This window comes from Aquarana catesbeiana, linkage group LG05 (assembly GCF_042186555.1).
Source record: "Aquarana catesbeiana isolate 2022-GZ linkage group LG05, ASM4218655v1, whole genome shotgun sequence".
Classification (NCBI taxonomy): Eukaryota; Metazoa; Chordata; class Amphibia; order Anura; family Ranidae; genus Aquarana; species Aquarana catesbeiana.
This window is the reverse complement of record NC_133328.1, coordinates 418,202,389-418,225,378: the sequence shown is the minus strand read 5'-3', so window position 1 is coordinate 418,225,378 and position 22,990 is coordinate 418,202,389. Positions and strand designations below refer to the sequence as shown.

Sequence of the window (22,990 nt, the reverse complement as noted above, 5' to 3'; positions counted from 1 at the left end):
GGGTAGCAGGAAAGGGATCAGGGATATGACAGGAGTCCCACAATAACTGGGGACCAGGAAATGGATCAGGGATATGATAGAAGTCCCATCACTGCTGTGGAGCAGGAAAGGGATCAGGGATATGACAGGAGTCCCACAATTACTGGGGACCAGGAAATGGATCAGGGATATGATAGAAGTCCCACCACTGCTGTGGAGCAGGAAAGGGATCAGGGATATGACAGGAGTCCCACAATTACTGGGTAGCAGGAAAGGGATCAGGGATATGACAGGAGTCCCACAATTACTGGGTAGCAGGAAAGGGATCAGGGATATGACAGGAGTCCCACAATTACTGGGGACCAGGAAATGGATCAGGGATATGATAGAAGTCCCACCACTGCTGTGGAGCAGGAAAGAGATCAGGGATATGACAGGAGTCCCACAATTACTGGGGACCAGGAAAGGGATCAGGGATATGACAGAAGTCCCACCATTGCTGGGGAGGCTTTACAGGCAGAAGGATCAGAGATGGGATGTGAGTATATATTAGAGATGAGCAGTAAAAAGTTTTCAGTTGTAGTATAGAGTATGGGATGGGATGGGATGGGATGGGATGGGTGCTGTGCTGGTAATGAGTACAGCGCTGGACCAATATAGAGATAAGCAGGATGGCGTAGAGGCAGAGCTGTATCCTGGGGAGGATGGAGGCTCAGGTACCCTGCCAAATGAGGCCATCAAGTGGGTGTCAGATCCAGCTACCTGATGTCTAGTGTCTGCTAGCACATGCTCCATATTAGTAGCTGGGAAATCCTCTAACACCCACTCTCAATAGCCAACATACGCCCCTGATGTGCGCGTGTAAGGGGGGGGGGGGGGGTGATCATCCTCTAAGTGTCTCAGTTCTTTCTATTTTTTGTAATTCTCCTAACCTGCCCCCCCTCCCATCTAGCTCACCACCCACAGCATAAGCCATGAGGACCCACCCCTCCTCTGCTGGGGGGGGGGGGGGGGAGGTGAGAAGGACGTGGGAGCCGATCGCAGGGTCCAGGCAGCGGCTGCACGGCTCACATCACTCCGGAGGATTCGCACTGTGCAGCAGTTTCAAGAGGCAACCCCCTCACCCCAAAGCAGCCAAAAAAGGGGACCGACTCGCTTTAGATCAATTAATATTATCCCCAATAAATAAATCAATACACGTTGTTCCCTCCTCCTCCAGGGATCGATGGATGGTCCGGCCGGCCGGCTCCATGGCCAGGAAGAGGGTCGGGAGGTGAGAGGTAGAGGAAGCCTGAGGACGGAGATGGGGAGAGAGCAGTGAGCGGAGGGGGAAGGGGCGGGGGAGGAAGTTTCTGCAACTTTCCCAGGTGGAGGAGTCCCGACAAGAAGAACGAACCCCGCAGGGGTGGGGGGCGGAGAGGAACCCGAAGAGCTCCTGCTCAGGGAGAGGAGCGAGAGAGAGAGAGAGAAGGACCTTCCCCAAAAAGTGATGCTCCGTGTGTGTGCGCCCAGAAGACGAGGAGCCCGGCCGGGGGAGCGCTGCGCTGTGCTGCTGCTTCCTGCCCGCCTGCCGCTGCCGCTTCGAGGGAGACTCATCACTTGGCAGCTAATTGCTTGAGCCCATCCCTCATTTCCATATGCAGTCTGTGTCCGCTGGCCCCGAGCCAATCCCCTCTCACCCCCGCCGCTAATCGCGATGCATTATTCACCATCACAATTATATACCGACATGCGCAATCCGCGCCGCACCGACACCAGCTAATTTCCGTAATTTTGCAACTCGACTATTTGTGAACAATTTTTTTTTTTTTTTTTGCCACTGATGTATCTGCAAAAAAGCAGAAACGAGTCCCACTTCCCAGCAGCAGCATGTCTCGTCGAAAGCAAGCCAAGCCCCAGCATCTGAAATCAGACGAGGAGATCGGGACTGAGCTGCTCCCTAATAACGGTAAGGGGAGCTCACTCCTCCACTACTTCTCTCCCTACAGTACTTCTCTCCCTACAGTACTTCTCTCCCTCCAGTACTTCTCACCTCCAGTACTTCTCACCTCCAGTACTTCTCTCCCTCCAGTACTTCTCACCGGGTCTCTGAGCCCATAGAGGTTGTCATTGCTGCTTCTCACTTCCATGCAAAGATCACTTCCCTGCAGAGATCACTTCCCAAAGATCACTTACCTGCAAAGATCACTTCCCAAAGATCACTTCCCAAAGATCACTTCCCTGCAGAGATCATTTCCCTGCAGAGATCATTTCCCTGCAGAGATCACTTCCCAAAGATCACTTCCCTGCAGAGATCACCTCCCTACCTCTCACTGTACACCTTTCCCTTCCCAGGAACCAACCTACAAATAGGTCTGAATTTACTAACATCACCACTTGTTTTAGGTCCCAGCTGGGTCAGTGGACTAGCCAGATAAGTAGCATTTTCAGAAAGGGGATGTCAAGGTGCAAGGTGGAAAGGTTTCCTTGAAGTCACTCTTAGGTGGACTTGTGTGTGTGTGTGGATTTCCAGGAGTTATTGTTTTCACACACACTCCAATATTGTGAGAATAAAAGTGGCTTTGTAATAATGCAACTAGCTTCTTCAGAATAGCAGATGTGTGTGTGTGGGTTTTTTTTTTGGTTTTTTTTTCCATTTGTTTTATTTTTATTTTTTTGTTTGTTTTAGATTACTCTTAGGTGAACTTGTATTTGTGCTTATTTTTAGGCTTCATTGCCTTTACATATTGCAAACATTGTGAGTAGAAGTGGCTTTGAGATTATACAACTAACATCTTCAGAAAGAGGTGTTAATGACAGCCACCCTTGGAAACATTTGCTTGAAATCACTATTTGGTGGATTTGTGTTTGTTTGTGTGTGTTTTTAGGCTTTATTGCTTTTACACATTCCAAAAATTGTGAGTAAAAGTGGCTTTGAGATTATACAACTAACATCTTCAGAAAGGGGTGTCAATGGCAGCCCCCCCCCCCCCCCCCCGGCAACATTTACTTTAAATTACTCTTAGGTGGACTTGTATTTGTGCATGTTTTTAGGCTTTATTGCTTTTACACATTCCAAAAATTGTGAGTAGAAGTAGCTTTGAGATTATACGACTAACATCTTCAGAAAGGGGTGTCAATGGCAGCCTCCATAGAAACAAATCACTCTTAGGTGGACTTGTGTTTTGTGTGTTTTTAGGCTTTATTGCTTTTACACATTCCAAAATTGTGAGTAGAAGAAGTGGCTCCATTATTATACAACTAGCATCTTCAGAAAGGGGTGTTAATGGCAGCCCCCATGGAAGGACTTACTTAAAGTCACTCTTAGGCAGATGTGTGTGTGTGTGCTTTTTTCTTTAGGCTTTATTGCTTTTACACAATCCAAAATTGTGAGTATAAGCAATGGCTTTGTGATTATACAACTAGCATCTTCAGAAAGAGATGTTAATGGCAGCCCCCATGGAGAGACTTACTATAAGGCTGGCCATACATTATGCAATTTTCTTATTCAATTTACTTTGAACTATGTAATGTAAGGGCCTTCCCGATTGCATACACATTGAAAGTGTTTAGGTTCATGATATATGGTTTTGGTAAATCTAAAGGAAAACTGTACAAGTACATTGTATAATGTATGGCCTGCCTTAGTCACTCTTAGGCAGATGTGTGTGTGTATTTTTTTTTAGGCTTTTACACATTTCAATATTGTGAGTTTAAGAAGTATTTTTAATAAGATTATACAACACTCTTCAGAAAGGATGTCAATGGCAGCCCCCATGGAAAGCTTTACTTTAAGTCACTCTTGGGGTTTTTTTTAGGCTTTATTGCTTTTTTACATTTCCATTTAGCAAATATAAGAAGTGGCTTAGTGATTATACAACTAGTATCTTCAAAAACAAATGTCAATGGCAGCCCCCATGGAAAGGTTTACCTTAAGTCATTCCTTGGTACATGTGTGTTTTACACATTCCATATTGTAAGTATAGGAAGTGGCTTAGTTGTTATACAACTAAAATCTTCAGAAGGGAATGTCAATGGCAGTCACTGTAGAAAGATTTACTTTTAGCCATTCCTAGGTGGACATGTGTGTTTTACAAGTTCCAGTATTGTGAGTACAAATTGAATACAGATTGAAAGTGTTTAGGTTTGACCTCATATTTATGGTTTTGGTAAATATAAAGGAAAATTGTACAAGAAAATTGTATCATGTATGGCCAGCCTAAGAAGTGGCTTAGTGGTTATACAACTAAAATTCTCAGAAGGGAATGTCAATAGCAGGCCCCATAGAAAGATTTACTTTAAATCACTCCTAATTTGACTTGTGTGTGCTTTTCAGGCTTTTTTGCTTTTACACATTTATTAATATTACAATACAATATATTAATATTATAAAAAGTGCCTTAGTGGTTATACAGCTCAAATTTTAAAAATGGGTGTCCATGGCAGCCCCCATGGAAAGGTTTACTTTAAGTCACTCCTAGGTGGACTTGTGTGTTTTGCACATTGCAATATTATGAGTATAAGAAGGGTCTTGGTTTGAATCCCGATCAGGACATTATCCACACGAAGTTTGCATGTTCTCCCTGTGTTTGCGTGGGTTTACTCTAAGTACTCTTCTTTCCCCCCACACTGCAAAGACATGCTGGTAGGTCATTTGGCTCCTGTCTAAATTGACCCTAGTGCATGTGAGATGGGGACTTTAGATTGTAAGCTCATTGAGGGCAGAGACTGATGTGAATGTATAACATGTTAAGCACTGCGTACATTTTCGACGCTATCGAAATAACTGTAATAAAATTAGCCTGGACCTAATATTGACATTCCTTTTTGAAAGCCAGCCCTCTTGGATGTGTGAGAAGTTTAGCAGTAGTTTCCACCTGCACAGCAGAACAAAAGGGCACAGCAGAGTGAGGACGGCTGCAGCGGAGAGGCTGCCGAGGAGGTGTGACGGCTGCGTGGAGGTGGTGTGTTACTGGCAGGGGGTAGTGCACTAGCTAGGTATGTTCTTGACCTCCCCGTGCTGGAGAAGAAAGACTAGCTGCAGAAAAGTTGCAGTGAGCAGCGGGAGCTTGTATCCATCCCAGTCTGTGTCCTTCAACTGCAAGTACTAGGGGAATAGAGAAGGGAGGAGGAGGAGGGGGGCTTTGCTGATCTTGTTTTGGGGATGGAGAAAGATCGAGGCTTGTGAAAGCCTTTCCGGAAACACTGTGCATTCTCATGTGTGCACACACAAGAAGAGGTAGCTTCAATGCCTGCCACTGCCCTCTCTGCTGGGGAGCTGCTCCCAGGTTCAACTAAAGGTGAGGGGATCTCGTGGGCTGCTAATGTTTGTTTGGGGCTACTTGGGGGGGTTTGTTTTGGAAAGCTGAGTGTGGTTAAAAGGTTAGAAGGGACAGGGGGAGGTGGGAATGGTGTAAGACTAACAGATCTCTTAGAGAAACAAGGGAGGTCCTGCATGGACTGCTGCTCCCACACATCTCTCTCCTTTTACCTGCTGCCAGCAGCACACTGGCATTGAGCTGACACATAGATTGCCACCTCTCTACAACCAAAGCTATTGTCCACCCCTTGGAATAAGCTTTTTTTCATATATTTCAACCGTAAACATTTATTACTATGGCAAGTTTTTATGAGCACTCTGGGAATTTCTGGAAATAGTTTTGATTTTTAATTTACTGGTTACCTACTGCCAACAATAAGGCCAGAAATTGGACTTTATAAAAAAAAAAAAATTAAAAAATAAAACAAACACGTAGATGACTGTGGTATTGTATTGTATATTCTCCATAAAGTGACATCTGCTTCTCAGTCCAATGGAAGATGCCCTTAACTTTCTAGAAACATGTACTGTAATGATTTATCACAGGCATGCTAGTCTTGGGGCACACACATCTGCCTTCCAAGTAGCCCTATCATCTCTCGCTAATAACAGAGGAGAGATGGGGGCAAAAAAAAAAAAAAGGCCTTGGTGCATATCCTTTGAGGCTGCGGTTCCCAGATGCTCTCTTTTATTTCACCAAACAGAACAAGTCATTGTCAGGCTACAGAAGAATTTCCTGGATTTGTAGAAGAAAGTATCTTTCTTGGAAACTTTTTTTTTTTTTTTTTATGGTCAGAATGAGTCTTATCTGTGTAGCTGTGTCACTAGAGATTAGAGCAGGAGATATGCTAAAAAGAAACGCTTGCATATGGTGGCTAGATTAAGAGCAAAAGGATCTTTTTGTCATGGAAATGGTTTTCTGTTTACTTCATCACTAAGCATTTCTTACACTTGGTTTGTTTTGTATTGCACTCAATGACTACATGATCAAATGAATGGATTTATTTCTGCAGAATGAGAAAGACAGCCTTTCCATCAAAAGGGCTACATTGCATCCCAGTGAGAATTTTTTTGAAGCTTGATTATTGTGAGCTTTGAATAGCTCAAAATCTCTTTTCAAAAGTAGTCTGAAAAATGAAACTAAATAATTCCGAAAAAAAACTGCAGACTACGCTCTTATAAACCATATCTCATTAAGAAAAGCTAAATCCCCTAAATTCAATTAAACAAAATCAGGATAGAACTGGAAATTTGGAATATTCTGCGCAGTTGTATAGACTGGTTAGACTTTGGAAGCCCTTGTAGTAAGAGCTTATTGGAAAACAGTTTTAAAATAACTATTTAAAAAGTATGAAAGTATTTTTTTTTATACTCTGTATACTCTAGTGCTTTGTTTTGCTAGAAGCATTAACAACTAACTTTCTGAACAAACATCTACATATCTTTATGATAAAATAGGTGGTAAAAATAAAAATCTTATGATTTTCACTAACACATTACACACACACACACACATATAATTTTTATTCAAATTAAAATGTAGTAGTCACGATTTAATTATGACTCTTTTTTTCAGGAATAATCTAAGCTGTATGTGCTAAATATATAGGTGCTAAATTAATATATTCAGATAATAACCAAGTAGCATAATTTTTTTTTATCTACTTAGAGATGATTTAACCGTATTTACAACATGAATATTTTGTTTTATACACTACAATGAACACAACATTTTACTATAGTCTTAGTGGCACAATACATTTATAATAAACATTAAAATATTTAAATAATACAGTCCAGATTGTTAGTAGAACAAGGTTTTGGAATAATAAGAATAATAAGAAATTATTGTAGATATGGTTTGCTTTTTTTTAATGCTACCTGAAAAAAAAGCATTTTAATTTTAGCAAAGTATAGACAGCCAAAGTAAGTGTCTCTTTAAACAGCTTCCATTACATATTTGTTTCAATCAGCAAGTAAAGAGAGTCAGTCAGCTTCAGGAAGAGGAAGAATTTAAGCTAGTTTACATTACAGCTAGAGACAAGCATCTTTTTTTGTCATTCTTAGACGGCTCTGATGAATGCTGAATAACAATGAGATGCTATAGTCTGAGCAACAAGAGAAAAAAAAAAAAAAAAAACTTTTACATTGGGCGTTTGTTCTTAGAGCAGTGTTTCAGTTTCACTGGTTAGTGCAGAGGTGAAAAGCAGAGAATCAACAATTAAAAATTGGTAAAACACGTGATTATTTTTACATGCATTGTGAGTGAAATGTGGTAAAAGTGGGTCAGGTTTCCTCATCATGTAGAGCTAATCCTGGCATAGTCTTCCTATTGATCTTAAAGTGGCCAGAAGGATATTGAACATCAGCTGTGCTAGTTAAATCTATATGCTGCTAAAATAAGAAAAGAAACAACTGGACTGTAAATGGATAATACATTAATAAAAAGATGTATTAAATAATCCAGAAGTATGCTCAAAAATATTATTTTCATTTTGTAATATTTTTAGAGTTAGAGTTTAATTTGTAATATTTAAAAAATGCTATTATGAATATTAAGATGGGATATTATGAGCTTTAGAATATTCTAAAATACTGTACTAATGTATTGTTGGATTTTATAAATCTTTAGCAAAAATTTTATTTACAAAAGTTCTTTTCTATTAAAACATAAATATGAACTCATGCATTTAAAAGATTTATGTGTTGCACACAGAATATAATAACGTATACTAAACAGTTAGATATGGGCCTTATCAAATAAATATTAATATGTTTTATTTTTAAATAAACCAGTCTAATTTATTTTGCACTACATAACTGTTGACATAAATAATTTATTCTTTTTACTTACCTTTATAATTTATCATTTTAAATTGCAAATTATTATTTTTTTTATAATTTCTCAAGTGTATGTGTTCACTAGTTTAAACTGTTTTAATATTGTCATCAGTGTTCTGTTTCCAAGTGTTAATGCCCAACACACACTAGAGATTCATTTTGTTTGGTGACATTGAAAAGGTGGGACTGCATGAAGTGCCAACAGGTTTCCAATGGCTTGTCCCTGAGGGTGGGTGTTTAGAAGTGCTTTGACAAGGCTGGCTGATTTAACCTTTGCCTATTTTGCCCTGCCAGGGGTGGCCACTAGATGTCAAGCTCATAATACAATTAGTACATCTGTGCAGTTGACCTTGGCAGCATGGTTGCTTCAGTTGTGATAACACTAGAATTGAGTGTTACCTAGAGATCTAGCTACAAGCAATGCAGATTAGCATGTGCCGATCTTCTTAAAAAGAAGTTTAAAGAGGAAACCATGTTCTCTCTGTGCCTTTTGATTTTTGTGCTTACATCATTACATGGATAGGAAAATCAGACCCTTTTGAGCTTTGCTTACAGTTATAAGTAACAACCAAATTCAGCCCACAGAGTATATAGTATTTTTTTTTTTGGAACATATTAGTTTTTGTTTTATAGATTAATCCTAGGAAGAATATTATCATACTATTTTATGCTGTTTTTTGAGATTATATATTTTGCTTTACATTTTCTAAAATGTGCACATATTTATGTGGGAATACACAGCTGTGCTAAGTGTATTATAGTTTATAAATACCTAAAAATGATTATAATATATAAGGCTCCTTTTTTTTTTTTTTTACATAAGGCCATTGGATTAACACTTACTGACATATAATTGATGCGTGCAGCACAAGCTAGGTTTAGAAAATACGATTAATGATATTGTTTAAAATTTTGAAACAATTATCACGTGGATTTGCATTTTAAACCCCACAAGCCATGCATTTGATATTTGTCTTCAACGTACATGATGTAGTATATTTGATTAGAATTTCTCAATGTCATATTAAATTAAGCTTGGGGCTTACTCTGATAAACCGCAAACCCTGAAGGTATTTTGAAAAGTAATAAGCTAATATTCAAATATTTATTTTATAGTTAAAACTCTCATTATTTTAAAATATAAAACAATTTCATAAATCATCCCAGTTATTGAAACAAAATGCAACCAAGCGTATAAATTTACCTTCTAAAATATAATCAGATTTAACTCCTTACAATCATTACATAATTTTATAAGTACATTCATAAAATGATTTTGGTTAGTTTAAATATCTGTTCGTTGTTAGAAAATAACATGTTTCCAAAATGACATAATCATCGTGTTTGTTATCGGTAAAACTCTAATGAATATCCAGAGAAATTAACACACAACTAGATACTAAAGAAATCTTAAATAGTTTAATATGTTTCTATTGTAATCTGGGAATATGCTGATAATGGCTTCCTAAACGTAGTTCTGTTTGCATAGTGTTTAAATAGCTAATGGATGGCTTTCATGAGTACAAACTGCAAATGTTGGAAAAAAAAAATAGAAGACAGTTGGTGACTATGCCACAGGTGGTTGTTACTTAACAAATTCTGAGATTTAGGCCACTGAATAGATTAATCTAAATATGCTAGGTCTATAACATTGTGCATAGCAATAGTGCCCTCCACTGTTCACTGTCATGTTGACAGCCATTGTGGTCTTTGAAAGAGGGCAAAAATTTCTATTGAGTCTGGAATTTCATCTACATTGTTGAACACAGTAGGGGTCTCTATTTGTCTCCTCCTGTTTCACAGCTTGGGCTCTGTATGTGATAATTCATCTTCTTTTATGGGAATCACAGTCATCATAAAGAGTTAAAAAGAATTAATTTGCAAGAAAACAAAATGCCCTCGGTTTTCTAGAATTCAGAAACTTCCAGTTCAGGAAACAAAGTCATATCGCATATATCTGACATGTACTTCTGCGGATCCTTCGGGAAACATTTAACAACTAAAAATCTTGTGCAGGTACTTTTCATGTACAGCAGAAAATAAGTGCTAGGTGTATACACCGTCTTATTCATGATTGATTTAATGCCCGTATTTGATTTGAGCTTTGCAAAGTCTCATAATAATAATGTGATAATGTGGCCTCCTCAGTAGGATCTGTTGGGTATAGTTATACCTATAGTCTTCCGTGCTCTTGCTATTAGGTTAGATCTATAGTATGTCAGATCTGTTTTGATTATCTGTGGTATGTAGACTCTGTTACTATTGCATCTGCATAAGGAAAAGTTGGCTGCCATGCTTACATTTGTTTCAAAGTATACATTTTTTTTTGTTTAAAGGCAATCTGTTGCAAACAAAAGAGCACTTTTGACATGCAGCAATTCTCTAATTACATAAAGTAACATGTTTCTACCGAGTCTGTCAGTGTGTAGATTAATGTTACAATGTACTAAAGAATTCACTTTAAATGCAGCCATTTTGAATAATAATCTGCAGTGCCCGGGCAAAAGAGATTTGCAAGGAGATCTCACTCCTTGCTGCTTTCTGTATATATGTCAGCCATTTAGTTAGAAGGTATCTAAAATACTGCTTTTCCACAGCTGATTACTTAACCCTGGCAAGATTAATTTAAATGTAAACTTAGTTTCCCAGGCTACTCTATAATACCACAATCTTTCTTTATATGACAGATTTGTGTAGATCAGCATGCTATATTGCAAACACTAATTATGATATTCATTTAGGTTATAGCAGAAGAGCAGAAGCAATATCTAATTTACTGAATCCAATAAAAATATAAGTCAGCGAATAAACAGTTATATTTTTTGGGGGCCTAGATATACAATTGTGCCTAAATATTGCTATGGGTAATTTGACTTTGTAATTGGTAAAACACAACAAAGTGCAATGTAAATATCATAGAAACAAACAATTTCACTTTGTAATTGGTAAAACACAGCAAAGTGCAATGTAAATATCATAGAAACAAACAAATAAAACAATACCATAAGCAGTTAACCAATGCAATTTTCCATCCTAAAGATTAAGGCCCAGAGTTTATGTAAAGATTATAACATCATACCCTCACTATTGGTGTGAGCTGTACTTGATAGTTTATGTTACATCTTGTAGATGCTTATTATCTATAGAAATTTATAATTTATAAAAAAAAAAAAAAAATTATACTGCAGGTTACATTACTAAAAATTGGCAATAATTTGCTAATTTTTAATAGGTTCTTTTTTATTATTCTTTTTAATAATAAAATTATATTTTTAGTAAAATCATGCTATTTTTCAATACTAAAAAGATACAGAATTGTTAACATTCTCAGCAAGTCACTATATGTTAGTCATAACAGCTTACAATCGAGTGAAGACAATCAAATAAAGACAGTAAAATTCAGTCTGTTGCTCATTGTCATTTAAGAGTTAAAACTGTCAACATGAAATAGTTTATCTGCCCTCTGGAGTGAATTGTAAATATATTTACTAATTCAGCACCATGTAAACATTTTCCTTGGCTAGGAGAAATTTTAGTGTGTGGCCTTTTCTTCTTTTCTAGGCCACACTAGAGAGGCCTGTACTGTTTGTTAGTGCAATGATCTCTCAAATTCCTTTTTCTTTTTAGTGCGTGCACAAAACACAAAAATACTTTCACTGTACTATACCTGCTGCTCAAATAAGATATTGCTATATCAGCTTTTATTTAGCAAGCCCATTAAGACCAGCAGCAGCAATTAAATATTAAACAGGTCTGCTAAACATAGTGTTCTTTAGTGTCTATGACACTTCTCACTTACTCAAATTTTACTTAACTTAATGGGAAGAACAGCTGATCTTAATACCTGTATTGGCTGCGTAATGTTTCTTTCCTAAAGCTGTAAATAAAAAGCATAGTTGAAGTTCATTGCAAGATATCAAGTCTATTCTGGAAAACTACTGGTGTGTGCTTGGTAAAAAAATATTTGTGAGTTAATTTTCTATTTTTGTTATACAAAAGAGTATAGTCTTTGTTAATGTTCATTAAACAAGTTTGCAAATCGCGCAAAAATATTTTTAAAAATGTTACATTTAAATCTATTTTTTTTCATTGTCTGACTTTTAATAATTAATAATATTTTTTTATAGATATGCATCTCATAAAATATTCTTGGGGTTATACTCTAGTTTATTTGTACACTTTCACAGCTTTGTAAAGTTGGCATCTACATGCATTTGATGTGCACTGCTGTGGATTTCATGTGCATGTACAGAGATGTAAATCGGCACACTACTGTTTCACAAGAATACATTAAAAATCAAAACAAGTCCGGCAGTGTTAATTCATCCAATACCACAGGAAACCACTTGAAGAAAAACATGCCTCTTGTATTTCTAAACTGCTGTAAAAAAAGGCAATTCTGAGTGACCAATTCTGAACATGATAGTGTGTTTGATTTAAAAAATGCAGCCCAGCTGCTCACAGGGTTACACACAATGTAACTTCATAAGCAGATCTGAAAGGAACCTGCCTACGGTTTACAGTGGAAATTCTTGCAGTAAATGAGTTTTATTCCTTTGCCTTTACAATAAGCATTTTGTCATTTTTCAATTTTATTTTATTACAAAATATCACTTTCGATTAGATCTTTCTTTCATATTTTGCATGCTGTCGTTAATTATAAATTGATTTGCAATTTTAAGAGTGTATTTGGATGTTACCGTATTTTATTTAGTATATAGTATATATGTCATATGTCTCTTGCATGTATTTAAAATCAATTTTTGTGTGTCAACATTAAAATCATTATTTTCTAATTTTCCACCAAAAATATTTATTTATTTATTTGGCATACAGCTACGTATTATTTTATATATGCCACTATAGTATTAACATGAAACTGTTATAATGACCAGCCATTTTTGTTGTGTTTGAAAATTAATTATTTTAACTGAAAAACATACTTTGCAATTTTTTCTACGTATGCCGAGTGTACCATAATAATTAAACCTTTTAATATAAATTCCCCGAACTATATTAAAATAAAAAAAAAAACGTTTTCCTAGATTGTAATTCATATAATATCAGTGTATTAAAAATAATATAACATGTTTTTCCATACCTGTATGATACAGTGTGTGAAAAACTTTGATTCCTCCCTACCTCTCTACCTTTCTGTTCCATGAACTGTCTGTTGCTGCTGTCTTTTATTTTGTCAAGCAAAAAAAATCCTATTTGTCTGTATTATCCAGACACACAAATTGAACTTACTGAGAAATATGTATGCTTTCCTACTGAGCGGCTTTTAAAATACTAGAATTTTTTTTTTTTATATGTTCATTTCTCATTCCAGCACAGCTATTTATTTGATCAGGTGTGAATTAGAATTCTGTTCATTAAACATGCTTGTTATTCAGCACAAGAGGGTAACGCAAGTCAGAGGAAGTGACTGCCTACAACAGTAATTAAACATGTGTAACCAATTAGTGGGTTTTCTACAATGGCACAAGCATATAATTTACAGAGCCTTTCTATAAGTATAGATGAAAATAGGTACAAAACGTGTGTCTGACTAGAGCATACTTATGTTTAAACATGTCAGCAGAAATGTATTTAAAATATGTAATTCTTAGTTTGTTCACAAATCTGTGAACTCGGTGCTTGGTTGCAATAACATGTAATTTTACTTTTCTGGTAATGAAATATGGCATTTGACAGCGTCAATTATTTTTGAAGAGGACTAGCAGTAAACTGTCTTGTTTTCTTGTTGTGAAACAACAATACTTACCTAGAACTTTGCATACATTTAGTAAAATGTCTTTCAAAGTACCAATTTTAGGGCAAAGGCTTTGTCATTAAGACCTTATAGTGTTGTTACATAAACTACTGGAGAACACAATTGATCTTAACACGTGGCCCATTTAACCAGTAGGTAGGGAAGGGATTATTTTCAGACAGTTCTTGGACTTGAGTTGTGTTGTAATTTTTTTTTCAGCATTCATGGTACCTAACTGTAAAATATATTGCTATCGATGCGGTAGTTATATAGAATTAGTTAGAATCTGATGTGTTTCAATGTAGTATAAAGAAAAAATACATCTGTGTAGTCAGAGACCACATTTGAGTAACAGAAGTTCAGTTTGTGTTGTCAGGTACTGCTTCAGGTTTGAAAGGTTACAGATTAGTTTAGCAATGTTAACTGAAGTGGCAAAGGCATCTCTAATTTTGCTGGAAATTAGGAAGCTTGATGCTAAAGGGGAATCCTAATGAGCCCATCAAAAGCTTGATTTGTACCCAACAGACAAGGTTGCTGTGTATGAAAATATTGGAAATCAATGCCTTCTATGGAATTTCATTAAGAAGCAGTATCCACAATTGATAGAGTTTCATAATTTGATGGATTGTGCAAAGAAAATTATTAGCTAGGTATGGGGACTCTAACACAGGTCTTGAAAATTGTCGAAGTGGGGTAATTTGTACAAAATAAAAAATATTGATTTTACTTGTGCAAAATTTTCAGATGTAGAGTGGTTTATATTTCAGCTTAATAGCTTACGCAATCTTTTCATTTACTTTTAGCAGTACCTGGGGAAGGACCAGATGATGGTGATAGCGGGAATGAAAGTCGAAGTGGAAGCGAAGAGACCAACGTTTGTGAAAAATGTTGTGCTGAATTCTTCAAATGGTCTGACTTTTTAGAGCACAAGAAGACCTGCACTAAAAACCCTCTTGTGTTAATTGTAAATGATGACATAGCAGCAACAGCTTCAGAAGAATTTCCTGAGCCCTCTCCTGCAAGCTCTCAAAGTGATCACGCAGAGAGTGAGGCTGCAGATGAAATAGTTCAGGTAGAAAATAATGACATTTGTGATTTAAAAGAAACAGAAAAGGAAGAGGAACCTATGGAGGTTGAAACCCCAGAAGAAAAGAACTTTCCAAGTCAAGAAGCCTCAAACAATGCTACTCCTCTACCTCAGATAACCGATCCAGCTTCCATGACTAATTACAATATGCCAAACACTAACGTTACATTAGAGACTCTGCAAAGTACAAAAGTAGCAGTTGCACAGTTTTCACAGAATGCACGGTGTGTAGGTGGCACAAGTGCAGCCACTGCAGCTACAGCTATGGCTATTCCAATGATTCTAGAACAACTAATGGCACTACAACAGCAACAGATTCACCAGCTGCAACTCATTGAACAAATACGCAGTCAGGTGGCACTTATGAATCGTCAGAGCCTGCGTCCTCCATTGACCTCTTCAGTTCCACCACAAAATCCTCCAATTCCAGCACCCAATCAGCTGCAGAGTTTTACCACACATACGACCCTACAGTTAACACCTGTAGTCCCACCCACACTTCCAGGATCAGTACCTAGCAATCAAGCACCATCATTTGAGAACCCACAACATACATCACAGCCTGCCTCTGGAGCAAGTACCCCAAATATACCATGTTCTGTCTCTTGTACACCTACTGAATCAAGCACATCTTTATCAATTAATGCTAAAGCAACATCTGTAACCCCTACCCCTGTTCCCAATACTACAACTTGCTCATCTCATTCACAAAGCTCCTCAACTCCTCCATCTATTGGACATGGAAGCATCCTAACCTCACCTTCAAGTTTGCCAAGCCCACTTCTACCTCAGAGCTCCTCAAATAGTGTGATTTTCCCCAATCCACTTGCAAGCATAGCTGCAACAGCTAATGCTTTAGACCCCCTTTCTGCTCTCATGAAACATCGTAAGGGAAAGCCACCAAACGTATCAGTATTTGAGACAAAATCAACCTCTGAAGACCCTTTTTTTAAACATAAATGTCGGTTTTGTGCCAAGGTCTTCGGAAGTGATAGTGCTTTACAAATTCACCTGCGCTCTCATACAGGTGAAAGGCCATTTAAATGTAATATATGTGGAAACCGCTTTTCCACAAAAGGAAATTTAAAAGTTCATTTTCAAAGACATAAAGAAAAATATCCCCATATTCAAATGAATCCATACCCTGTTCCAGAATACCTTGACAATGTCCCAACTAGTTCTGGAATACCGTATGGAATGTCTCTTCCTCCTGAAAAACCAGTCACAACATGGTTAGATAGTAAGCCTGTATTACCAACAATACCAACATCAATTGGGTTGCAGCTTCCTCCCACAATCCCAGGTGTTAACAGCTATCTTGATTCACCAAGCATTACTCCACTGAATAGATCACCCCAAAGGCCATCTCCCACTTCTAGTGAATGCAACTCCTTGTCACCAAATATAAATCATCCTGAGCCCTGCATGGTTACATCTTCTGAATCTCAACAGTCAGCTCAGACAGTGACTACTGCTGTTACAAAAACTGAACCCGTTGTTTTACCCCCTATTGCTGCAAGAACAGGTGAGCAGCCTGTTACTGGACAAGTACCCTCTCCTGTCACTACATCTATCCCAACTCTTACAGATACCAGTACTTCTACAAGTCTCCCCAACCCTGTGCTTCCAGCAATGTCTGATCAATTCACAGCAAAATTTCCATTTGGTGGGCTTCTGGAGTCTATGCAAACATCTGAAACATCAAAACTGCAACAGCTAGTAGAGAACATTGATAAAAAGATGACAGACCCAAACCAGTGTGTAATTTGTCACAGAGTCCTTAGCTGTCAGAGTGCTCTTAAGATGCATTACAGAACACATACTGGGGAAAGACCATTTAAATGCAAAATTTGTGGACGTGCGTTTACTACTAAAGGCAATTTAAAAACCCATTTTGGTGTTCATAGGTCAAAGCCACCACTAAGAGTTCAGCATTCATGTCCCATTTGTCAGAAAAAGTTTACGAATGCTGTTGTTTTGCAGCAACATATCCGTATGCATATGGGTGGACAGATTCCAAACACTCCATTACCAGAGGGCTTCCAAGATGCAATGGACTCTGAGCTTTCTTACGATGAAAAGAATCTTGAAACAATGAGCAATTATGATGAGGACTTTGATGAAAATTCTATAGAAGATGAACTAGACCTAAAAGATATACCAATTGATTCATCAAAACCACTAATGCCATTCTCTGAATCATCACCAGCCTCACCCCCCACTGTCATCTCAAGTATTGCTGCTTTAGAAAATCAGATGAAAATGATGGACTCTGTCATGACTACTCAGCAGTTTATTGGTTTAAAAAATTTAGAAAATGGGTCTGGTGAATATGATCGTTTAAGCAATGATTCTTCATCAGCAGCGGGGGATCTGGAGAGCCAGAGTGTAGGCAGTCCAGCAATGTCTGAATCCTCTTCATCAATGCAGGTTTTATCACCCGCACATAGTCATAGTGAAAGCATAAGATCAAAGTCTCCACGTGCAGTGAATCATGAAGAGCCTCCAGAATTACAACTTAAAACAGAAAAGCCTGACAGTCCTATACCTGCTTCTGAAATTGAAGGTGCACTGGATCTGACATCTACGAATCCCGGAAGACCAATCATCAAAGAAGAGGCTCCTTTTAGCCTGCTGTTCCTGAGCAGAGAACGTGGTAAGTTTAAAAGTACTGTTTGTAATATCTGTGGCAAGCCTTTTGCTTGCAAAAGTGCATTGGAAATTCACTACCGCAGCCATACTAAAGAACGACCATATATATGTACAGTCTGCAGTCGTGGGTGTTCCACTATGGGTAATTTAAAACAACACTTACTGACACACAAATTGAAAGAGCTCCCATCTCAGTTATTTGAACCCAACTTTACTCTAGGTCCCAGCCAAACCACTACTAGCCTGGTCACCAGCACAGCGCCTGCCATGATCAAAATGGAAGTGAATGGTCACACCAAGCCGATCTCACTGGGTGAAGGTTCCCACCTTCCAGCCGGAATCCAGGTTCCTGCTGCACCACAGACAGCGATGAGTCCAGGCATCACTCCTATGCTGGCACCCCCACCACGACGAACGCCCAAGCAGCACAACTGTCACTCCTGTGGGAAGACCTTCTCTTCAGCAAGTGCACTACAGATACATGAACGTACTCATACTGGTGAAAAGCCATTTGGTTGCACAATCTGTGGTAGAGCATTTACCACAAAAGGGAATCTTAAGGTAAGGTGACATCTCTCTAGTCATACAAAAGAAACCATAAGAATTTTGGGGAAAAAATGTAAGCTCAGTAGAATTGAGAATGTGCCAGCATTTGCATAATCGCAAATGTTTTTGCCATTTTATAATGTAGATGACATAACATTTTGAAAGCTGCCAAGAAGAAAAAGCTTAGTTGTGCCCCAAATGCTTTAAATGTATGAGAATACTGTATGCACATGCTGCAGATGAGCTCTTAAATGATTATTATTACTATAGTCTGTAAACCATATGCAGCTGCATTTTCAAATTCATGAGGCTGATTTACTAAAGAAGTTAGGAATCTTCTCACAATAAATTGTGTGAGTATTCACTTTAGATATCCAATCATGTCTGGGTATTCAAAGTAAAAAGGTATTTTCTTTTCACATGACTGGATACTTGAAGCAAATATGTACATAATTCATTGTGTCAAGATTCTTAATTTCCTTAGTAAATTAGCCCTGTTTAGTTACTTGTTCAGTGTACTAGATCCCTTTAAATACATTTGTACGCTATAAATTTATAAATTGCAGAAAAAGTAGAGAAAAATATTTAAAGGTCAGTTCTATTATTTGCAAGTTTCTTTATGACAATGGCATAAAGCTTAATGTTTGTAATATACTGCTAAACGCCATAAACGAAATTGAATACATGCAAATTCCATATTGTAAATATGTAATTGAATTCCAGCATCATTTATGCCATTGTCTTTGTGTATATGTGTGAAATTAGCCAGTGTTTGTAGAATTTACAACTGTGCCCTTACAGGGTAAGAAGGAGTTTTTTTTCAAGGTTTTTAATTAATTTAACTTAGCAAACCATTTGTTTCAATATAATTAAAAGGATGTTTACAATAATACCAGATGCATGAAATTCACTATTAAACCTTTTTGCTTGCCCTCATTTTTTTTATTAATACTTGTATTGCTACATTTGCCTTAGATATATAATTCATAAAAACTAAAAATTTTTCTTTCCTACCTTGGCTATAAAATATTGAATTTGCATGTCTAACACAAATATGTTTTTTTATATATATACAAAGCTTAGATCACAATATTATATTCTTTTACAGCAACAAGATTTAGGATTGTCTTCTCTAACAGATTACCATTGTTTAAAAGATTGAACTTTCCCTTCTTAAGAGTACAACATCCACAATGTATAATGGTCCAAGCAAAACCAATACGCTATTCTGTGTGTGTCAATTTGTAGTCTTCTCAAAAAAATGTAGAAACTAGCAATATCATTATGTAGCTTGGAGACCTTTCCATTAGGAATACTTGGCAAACGTAATCTCCCCTTGAGTTTAGAATCTTAGCATACTATGAGCACCTAATTGACTGAACCCATTACCGTTTTTAGTGGATATTTAGCTTAAAAGAGACTTTTAAAAATGAGCTTACAAATTTTAAATTTCGCAGTTATTTTTGTTAAAATTAAAAAAATTAACACTGTTTATTTTATTGGGTATATATATATATATATATATATATATATATATATATATATATATATATATATGTGTGTGTGTGTGTGTGTTTTTGCATAGGCCTTTATAACTTTTGCACATTTTGAATTATTAGAACATTATACAATATAATTTTTCCACTAAGAAGGGCTTTCCAAGTAGAGACCTTTAGAAGGAAGTAGATTTAGAATAAACTTGTTTATGTGTTTATGCTAAATTATTATTTTTACTGTTGGTGAATGAAATATTTATGGGATTTAGATACACAGAGTTCATCACCATTGCCAACTCCCTCTAGGTACAAGGCACGATTCCTCGGCCATCTGGATATTGAACAAGCCATGGCATGTCTTGCGCTCTTTTTCAGAAGGTTTAGAAAAGAGAAAATATTTTGTTTTACATAAATGTTCTTTGTTTGTGCTGCCTTATACTGTATGTTCTCTCATTTTACAATATATGTGTGTAGAAAGGAAGTTCTGCAGTGTAGACAGACATGTAATAATGCTTGGATTTATTATTTTGTGCACCTGCAAGTTGTAATTGTAGGCCCCACATATTTTAGAACAATTGCTAGACCTATTTTAGTAATCCAGAATAATGTTCCATATGAAATGAACTGTATGGAAACAAAATTTGAATAATGGGTAAGACAACGATAAACTAAATTTTCTAAGCAGCAATATCATCTTGCGGATTATACCAAATCTGGATGGTGATACCTGCAAGTATATCTGTGTAGTAGGGCAATTTATTCAAACCACTCCCGCTAAAGGACATCAACAATTGAAAGATTTTAGGGCTATCCATTTAGGCATTAGTTTTAGAATTATCTAAACAACACCTTGGTGTATTCTGCTGTATATATTTGATTGTTTAATACACATCTACTACCCTTGTGATCATATCATATTATATAGTTAGTACTATGCTAAATATACTTAATTCATTTTTTTTCCTTCCTTTCTTTTTAACATATATAGGTCCATATGGGGACACACATGTGGAATAATGCCCCTGCACGACGTGGCCGTAGACTTTCAGTAGAAAATCCGATGGCTTTGTTAGGTGGAGATGCACTGAAGTTTTCCGAGATGTTTCAAAAGGATTTGGCAGCTCGAGCGATGAATGTTGACCCTAGCTTTTGGAACCAATATGCTGCTGCTATCACAAATGGGCTGGCTATGAAAAACAATGAGATTTCTGTCATACAGAACGGAGGAATTCCCCAGCTCCCAGTCAGCTTGGGTGGAACTGCAATCCCACCATTAGGCAACCTGTCTAGTGGAATGGACCGAGCACGTACTGGCAGCAGCCCTCCTCTCATTAGTATGGACAAAGTGGGCACTGACTCGATTGTAAATCGACCATTCACAAGGTTTATTGAGGAGAACAAGGAAATTGGCATAAACTGAATGCTCTTGCAAAGGAGAGCTAAAAAGGAAGACTTAAGCCACTTATCAATTGTACTATTTAATGTACAGATTTTTGAACATTTATCACAGTGTCCTAATTCAAAACATACTGTCCCCTTCCCAAAAATGCATTACCTTGAGGTTGCGGAAGAGATGTCTTTGCAGGACTGTGCATGGTACTTTCTTTTACCTTTTAAATGACTGGAATGGACTTTAATCCCCATTTAAGGTTACTGAATTTGTTGAGTAACAGGCTGGTTTTGGCTACACAATTATGTTTTCCTTACATAAAAAAAAGATTCAACTCATTTAAAAATGACTCCAAAAAAATTGCCATTTTTGTTCAGATTAGAAATAAACTTGAAGTTTCTTTGTAAAGATTCTAATTCATTACTAAATGTTCAATTTAGTATGTCCGAATACTGTGGTTTATTACAGTATCCTTGTGGGTAGTATTTATAATAACATTATGCGGGTACTCAAGAGGAAACAAGCCCAACCTTCAATTAAATTTTGTACATCAAGGTACATCCAAGTCTGTGCCCTTTTTTTTAGCAAGTTTGCTATAAGCCAGTGATGTTTATTCCAATGCAGACAACATTGTGACATTTTATTTGGGAAGATAGCATGCTTTACCTGTGCGAGTATCTGTAACAAATCCTTTTATTTAAATATTTGTAGCTGCTATGTGGACAGTTGTTCAATATAAATGAGAAAATGTTGTGTGGAGAAATAGTTCAATGGTTGAAAATCCACTTAAAAAACTTTTTTCACTCTAAAGTATTCACACCATAGGAAACTGTGAATAAAAAAATCTCCATGTTAATTTCACTGTACAATAAAGGGTAATGTTTGTATAATGTGCTTGCAAACTCTTAATTTATATGACTGCACTTTTAGAATTTTGTACAAGTTTGTCTAGAATTAAAAAGAATACATATGTAAACTATTTAAAATTAGTTAATTTGGTAAAAGGAAAATGAAGTAAAATACATAAAACTATTTTAAAAAGTGTTATAGTTTCCCCATTGTTATTTCCATTGTCAGTTTATGTTGCAAAGTACAGTCTGGTTTTGTCCATATAACAGAGCATTTTAGAAGAAGTTAAATGGTTCAGGAAAAAAATAAGCAACGAGGGAACAGTGGTTTTTGACTTACCAATGATCCAGCAGTCTAAAAATGTCTAAGCTAAGGTTTAAATTCCATGTGCTTCAATTTCTGTGATACCAAGACTGAAAAGACATTGAAGCATACTTGAAAATCAATTTTAAAAGCATATTGAGTATTTGTGACTGTTTGCCTTATATATTGTTAACAGAAGTAGCTCTTCAATAGTCAATATTAGCAAATGCAGCCTCTTTATATTTAACATTAATTGTTCATACCATAATATTTTTACATTATCTTATGGAGTAACCTCAAAACGGTTTTACATTACAGCATGGTAGAAATGAGAACAGAAAATGTTGTAAGTGCTACCTCATTTATATGTATTAAACAAAACTCTATTGAGGGGGCATCAAACACTACAGGGGTAATTTAGCAAAGGAGTCATTCTTACTTTGGCCTATTGAATCTGGAACATTCAATGATATGCAGGCACAAAGCAAAAACAGGAAAAAAAGAAAATTATCCTGTACTTAACATGATTTTTAAAGCATCTTCACTGCAATGAAGTAAAACTGACTTCTTTCATTAAAATAGCCTCCTGGAGTTAAGGTAATAGACATTTTATTTTCTACTAAATAAATTATGTATAGATAAAACAAAGTAAGCTCCAATAATTTTTTTTACCTAAAACATTAGTTGCCTTCAAATTTCAGAAATACATTCCGCACTATTTACTATAATTCTAGAAGAAAAAAAGAAATCACAAAATCATGACAAAAATACAATTTGCACTCAATAGGATTAA

The 22,990-nt window shown here is 36.7% G+C and overlaps 1 protein-coding gene across 5 annotated transcripts; it reads left to right on the top strand.

Moving 5' to 3' along the window:
* Positions 1-978: 978 nt before the first annotated feature.
* On the top strand, positions 979-21,930 carry SALL3 (spalt like transcription factor 3). 5 transcript variants are annotated; one of them, XM_073631219.1, is made up of 4 exons: positions 979-1,927; positions 14,681-17,617; positions 17,834-18,174; positions 20,644-21,930. In XM_073631219.1, exons 1-4 carry the CDS (start codon positions 1,849-1,851, stop codon positions 21,073-21,075), a joined length of 3,789 nt encoding a protein of 1,262 aa, XP_073487320.1. In that variant the 5' UTR covers positions 979-1,848; the 3' UTR covers positions 21,076-21,930. The 5 variants fall into 5 exon arrangements, with proteins under 5 accessions (XP_073487320.1, XP_073487319.1, XP_073487318.1 ...); XM_073631218.1 differs by having other exon boundaries at positions 14,678-17,617; XM_073631220.1 differs by lacking the exon at positions 979-1,927 and adding an exon at positions 4,852-5,258 and having other exon boundaries at positions 14,678-17,617.
* Positions 21,931-22,990: the final 1,060 nt, after the last annotated feature.